At 37.8% G+C, this 6,406-nt stretch overlaps 1 protein-coding gene across 1 annotated transcript in view; it reads left to right on the top strand.

Annotated features, from left to right (window-relative positions):
• Nucleotides 1–5,555, top strand: part of ANKRD26 (ankyrin repeat domain 26) — a 307,904-nt gene extending 302,349 nt beyond the window's left edge. Inside the window, exons 40-41 of the mRNA XM_033958897.1 lie at nt 4,043–4,088; nt 4,235–5,555. Coding sequence (XP_033814788.1) covers nt 4,043–4,088; nt 4,235–4,383 — 195 coding nt within the window. The 3' untranslated portion in view covers nt 4,384–5,555. The remainder of the gene's footprint in view (nt 1–4,042; nt 4,089–4,234) is intronic.
• Nucleotides 5,556–6,406: the final 851 nt, after the last annotated feature.

Below are 6,406 nucleotides of genomic sequence, written 5' to 3' on the forward strand. Positions count from 1 at the left end.
CTATGGCAGCTTCCGTTACTTTCTTATGTTCTACTCCTATTGATGAAATCTGTAAAGCTGCTACTTGGTCCTCAGATCATACATTCATGTCTCACTACTGTCTGGAATCTTTTTCCAGATGGGATGGTCACTTTGGCCAAGCAGTAGTGCAGAATTTATTTTCTTAATGGCCAACTCTCTCTCCATCCCATTGTAGTAAGCTATGTGAGAATATGCTGCCTGTTTTTCCTGGAATAAAGCACAGTTACTTAACCGTAACAGGTGTTATCCAGGGACAGCAGGCAGATATTCTCACAACCCACCCACCTCCTGTGGTTGGCTTCTTATCTTGCTTACAGAACTGAGAAACTGCGAGCCTACATTGGGCGGAAAGGCACTCACACATGAGTGGTGCAGGCAATCACAAAGTTTCTAAAAATTTAAAGTGATGCTACACTTTGAATGTTGTCTGTACCGGGGCTCTGTGGATGACGTCACCCACATGTGAGAATATCTGTCTGCTGTCCCTGGTGAGAGAAGACCCCTTATGGGACCCCAGGTACCCAAAGCTAATAGAACAGTACTGACAGGTAAAGGACTAATAAAACAGACTAAGTATGAAAATGGATTCTGCAGAAAGCACACTTCTGCAAAAAGATTTCATCTTTGACCCAGATGCTGACAACTAACTGCTGATGTTGACAACTACCAAGTATCTATTAAAGGAATTTCCGTGAAATACATGGGTCACAAGATAAGTCACAGTAACAGGTCAGCATGACATGTACTGTAGGGTATCAGCTAAGAATAACTCAAGTGTCCTGAAGCATATAGCACCCTCGAACCACTGATAACCACAATTAAGCAGAAGCAGAAGAAAGAAAGGTCAATGGAGGAGGGAGGGGCCCATGCTCAGGGGGTCTTGACCTCAGCACCAAGAACACACTGTCATGGGAAATAGGGAAGTAATTTTGACACCAAGAAACCTTGTTATGACTTATAATTACCTGTAAAACAACCAATTAGTGAATTCAAAGTGTAACAACCAATCAGAATAGCTAAAGTAATATTTCATGTAAAGGTATAAAGCTAGCTAATGAGGAATGGGCAGAGCAAACTGTGACCTGCCAAGATTGCTAGCATCTTCTTGTCTCCTTTGTTTACACAATTGCTATATATTCTTATGATGCATTTCCTGTATGCTGCCTTTGTTTTATTATTCATTAAACTTAAATTATATGAAACAGCAACTGTGTTGGCGCCGAGGTCATTTCATGAAGGGCTAAGCAGCTGGCTTTTCAGTGGTGACCCCAACGTGATTCAAACAGGATAAGTAACTGTGCTTTATTTACTGGCCATACCTCTCTCTTTGCACTCTAGCAAACTCTTAGCTTTTTGCCTTTTCAACCTGTTTGGCCACCTTTAGATAATCACATACTCTGCACTGCTCCGATGCTCACAGAGTTCCTATGAGTGTAGGAACAACACAGTGCATTCAGCGTGCTGGCCGGCACTAAAACCTCTTGTGCGGTTTTGTATAAGGGGAAGTAAATCTCATTTTGCTTGTAATTAAAACTGTATGGTAATATTCTTTGAAAATATTTTGGTCGCCATCTTATTATATGCCTATAAATTATTTTTCTACATAAGTATAAACAAAGAATAAGTTTTAGTCTTCTCCATGTTTTTATAGCCTTGGAGCCAACTGATATTGGAAATAAAAAATACATCTCTGTGATGTAATAATTTTATTACAAATATATATGTGATAATGCAGATCTTTTGAGTTTTGATTTACTTTAAGTATTTCTTATTTTTGCTTATATTGAGAACATGACAGATTTTTTTTATGCATGGTTCTACTGTAATTGTAGATGGCTATTAAATCAGATTTTGGAAACTTATCCAAATAGCAGAGTGTAACCATAAGCTTTTGATAACAATGGCAAGACTAGGTGTACAAAGCACTGCATGTGACCCTTAATTTTGTTCTCATATTATAAAATATAAATATTTGTATACCACCAATTTCTATGTATTGACCCACAGCAGTCCTTAGATACTTTGTAAATGAAATCCTTTCTTTGAAAGTTACTCTTGCAGAGTTCTTGGCAGACAGAGCTAAGCAGTTTCATTAAATAAAATTATAAGAACACCATTTAAAGTTTTAAAATAGTAGTTTTTAGCATTCTTTTTATTGATGCTCTTCAAATACAAAATTAAGACCTTTGTTTTTATTATATACCATTTGTTTGTTCATTTGTGATAAAAATGTTCTTGCCAGATTTTATCTCCATGGCTCAGTAACTGGAAAATGGTGAACTTGAATATAAGATGGGGGGCTTAATATTCAAGTGTCCTGCCATGCCAGGATCTGCACCCAGTACCCTCTCCCCCCTCCCTCCCAGTCTCTGCACCTCTCCCTGCCCTGTCCTTTGTACCTCCTCTCTGCTAATATCCTGCTTGCAGTCGCACCTTTGTATGACCAGTGTACCTGGAATCCCTGGTGGTCCAGAAGTCTAGCGGACAGGAGCGAGCTTTCTGTGTTCCTGCCCCACTACTGAGCTGGTCATTGCCGCAAGTTCTGGCAGTTTAGTTGTACCAAGCAGGCGTGCGCTTTGGGCACTGCTGCTTGGTGCTGAGTGGCTTCCTAAATGGCTGTGGTGAGTCTCGCGAGAATTCATGGGAGCCATTCAGGAAGCCACTCAGCGTCGAACAGCAGCGCCCAAAGTGCATTCCTGCTTAGTACAGCTGAACCGCCAGAACTTGCGGCAGCAGTCAGCTTAGCAAAGGGGCAAGAGCGCAGAAAGCTCACTCCTGGCCACCAAACCTCTGGACCACCAGGGATTCCAGGTATGCGGGTCATATGGAAGTCCTGCCGGCATGCAGGATATCGGCAGAGAGGAGGTACAATGGACAGGGCAGGGAGGGGGGACAGAGTGCAGAGCCTGGCGGCCCGGCGGAGGTCTGCAACAAATCCAGGAGGGGAGTGGATGAGCGCTGGCCCAACTATAAACTGAGACCCCCATTTTTGGGCAAATTTTTTTGGCTCAAAAATCTCAGTTTATATTCCAGTATATATAGTATTCCAAAAGCCTTATTGAAATCTACTTACAGCAGATTTCAGAATCTTCCTGATCTAATACTTTAGTCACCTGGTAAAAAAAAATAAAAAACCCCACACCAAAAAAACCAGATTTGTTTGACATGATTTTCCTTTGATAATGCTGGATTCAAGATATTCTTCTATTCTTAACCTGCTATGGAGATATCTGCCTGTCTTCTTTCTTCTGGAATTACTATCACTAATGAATGACTGAAGTTTCCAGAAGCTCTGTCTTCTTTCTTCTGGAATTACTGTCACTAATGAATGACTGAAGTTTCCAGAAGCTCTCCAAGATCTGTAATCTCTTCTGATGTATCCTGTATGACCATATTGTCTTGTTCACTTTCTGTTTTACTAGTTCAACCAAACATTTTCCTCTGAATGAATGGGATCTCCTCACATTTAGCTGTGGTACTTCACCAAACTATCTTTTATTGAATACTGAATTAAGTGCTGGTTCAGTGTTTCTACTTTTTCCATATTCCAGACTTTCTTTTACACCAGGATCAACTAACTTTTTGTTTGCATTATGGGCAATATGGATACCACCACTACTTGCCAATCCTACCCAGGTGGCATTATCTTGCACAGCTGCTGGACTCTGCTGTAAGCACAGAGGTTATTTCTTCATTGGCTCCCATCCTAATTCAGTTCCTTGTTAACTATAGTTCAGAGGTTTATTATAATATAGATTCTGATCACCATTTATCTTGGCAGTTTCAATATCATCTGCTTTATACATCTTCATTTTTGTTCATTTAAAAGGTAAAATCCTTTTTTGTAAGTTCTTATAACAGTATTTTAGTGTTAGGTGATCTGAAATATATTTCCATTCTAAAAAACACAAATGAAAAATATTAGTGTCAAAGGCAGGTTACCACAACTATAAAATATACTACAGGAAACTTATTGTGTTGTAATAATGTCTAATCATTAATTGTGGTGTTGTTGTTTCAGATGCAAATTGAGCTGGAAAAAAATATCACTAAAGAATTGGACCAAGGTATGATTTTCAAAGCAAGTAGCCAAGTTTCTGATAGAATGACTCATTGTATTTTCACTGGTAGAAATTTGTCTCCTTTTCATAAAGATTTATTGTGCTGTATCAACCAGCTGCATATTGAGTAATTTGGTTTTCCCTCTTTCCAGCTAATGCTGAACTTGAGTCTGGATCTGTGCGAGTTTCCCCCGTGGGATCTACCACCGGATCATTAAGAAACTTAACTGTGGATCAAGACCCAGTTTCCAAAGCAACCCAGCAATATGTAGAAGTTCTCAAGAAAAATTACAAAATTTAAACACTAATGTAAGGTTATGGGACAGAAATTGTTTACATAAAGCTACTAACGATCTCCCATTAAACCTATTAAATGTGAAAAATATTACTGTTTAAAATAAAGTTCAAATGTTAAACATCACAGTACATAAATATGCACAGTGCAGTTGTCTCAGGAGAAATAGAGCATATTTGTGTAAATGATTTAAATTCATTATCCAAGCCATATGGATCTTTTCATTGTAACTATAATGAGAAATGCAAAACAGTGTTTCTGAATTATAGAACTGCCCAAATATTTGTTACTGCTGCTACTGTTGTCCTGTCTGGTGCATAGTCTGTTCTAAAAGGATATTCTTTACATTCTGTTTTATGTATTTATGTACTGCATATATTTAATATTTTTATGTTGAAAAGAGCAAGTGGCTTACATGTGTCAGCAGTAGGGATATGTATTTGTTAACATTCATTAGTATGCCTTAAAAAATTTAGGGGCTTTTTTATTAAAGTGTTCTAAGCACTCAGAGCAGGATTTAGCGCACATGAGTCATTAACATGGGACCATAATACAGCTGCAATGCACTAAAAAGATCCAGCATGTTGAAACTCCTATTCTGCTTGTTGAGTAAGGTGGGACGGCACACATGTTGTCCCTTGTGCAGTCAATGTGGGTGCACTTACCTCTTCCTCAAGAGGCAACTAAGAAGCATTTCTGTAGGGGACATGCTGGAAACCCCTCTAAAAGTTAGCACTCACTGCACTTCAATAAACATGCCCCTAAGTGCACCCAAAAGTGGACACAAAATTGATTTAATACATGCTAAATATTTTTAATTAAAAAGAATATGGAAAAAACCAAAACGAACCAAAACCTTTTACCCTCTGCACCTCCCTAATTGGTAGTATCCATTTCAAATCGTTCCTTGTATTTTTAAGCAGTATTGGGATTTTTTAAATATCTGTAATGGTGCCAATAAATTTCTAGGATGTATTTTATATTATATAGAAATTTGTGAATTTTAATTAAATTGTACAAGTAAATCAACTTTCTAAGTTGTTTGATTATTGTTCTATTGTACAGTTTGAGGAAATTTGACCATCTACTGTGTCCAGTTATACTTGCTGTACGTTGCCTTGGTTAAATTTCTTCAAAAAGGTGATAAATCTTAATAAATATGACCCATCTCAAACCTCTCTCTTGTTTCTAAAGTGATGGTGAAAACAATAGTAGGTCAACTTACTAACTTTATGGAACTTATAAATTGCTTTTATGCCAGACTGGGTTCTGTCCTAATAACAGTATAGCAACTAAGTTACTAGGCCTAGTAAACAAAATCAAGATACAGACACGAAAAGCACTGTACTTCTGATATCCCTGGAATTATCGGCATTTTATTTGGTTGATCATATTTTACTCTGAAAGTTGGTTTTTTTTGTATTGGTCTACACTTGATTGGTTTGCCTCTTATCTGATTTGAACATTCCTTTAGGGGGGAAGTCAAGGAGTGCTATCTGCTAAGATGTCCATTATATTCCTGTGGGCATCTTATACTTTGCTGTGCGTTAAAGTGGTTAGTGCCCCTTGATGAATTCCCCTTTGTGTCAGTAGAAGGGAAATAGTTCCTCCTGGTGCTCATTTCCTTTAGTGTTCTAGTGGTTTCAGTATTAGCATCAGTAATCTTCAGCATCTTTATGTCATCCTTTTGCCATCCTGATACAGTCATTGGGTTTCACTGGTTTTAGATGCAGATAACATACAGTCACTGGTATTAGAAGAAGACTCACCATTAAAGCTAATAAACTAAATCTTAGCATCCGCTAATGGACTAATGGTAAGTGTTAGTCAAAAAGCCCCTAAAATGGAACCTTTAAAAATCAAAGACACTGATCTTTTCAAAAGTTTCCAATTTACTGCCATTTGGCAACTTATGTATCTCTGAATTTTCAATTTCTATTAAAATTTCTCTCAAGATATTAGAATTTGTAGATAACAAAATTAAAATTCTAGTGTAACATTTGTTTTTGCCTTAACACTGATAGTCCAC

This window comes from Geotrypetes seraphini, chromosome 9, assembly GCF_902459505.1.
Source record: "Geotrypetes seraphini chromosome 9, aGeoSer1.1, whole genome shotgun sequence".
Classification (NCBI taxonomy): Eukaryota; Metazoa; Chordata; class Amphibia; order Gymnophiona; family Dermophiidae; genus Geotrypetes; species Geotrypetes seraphini.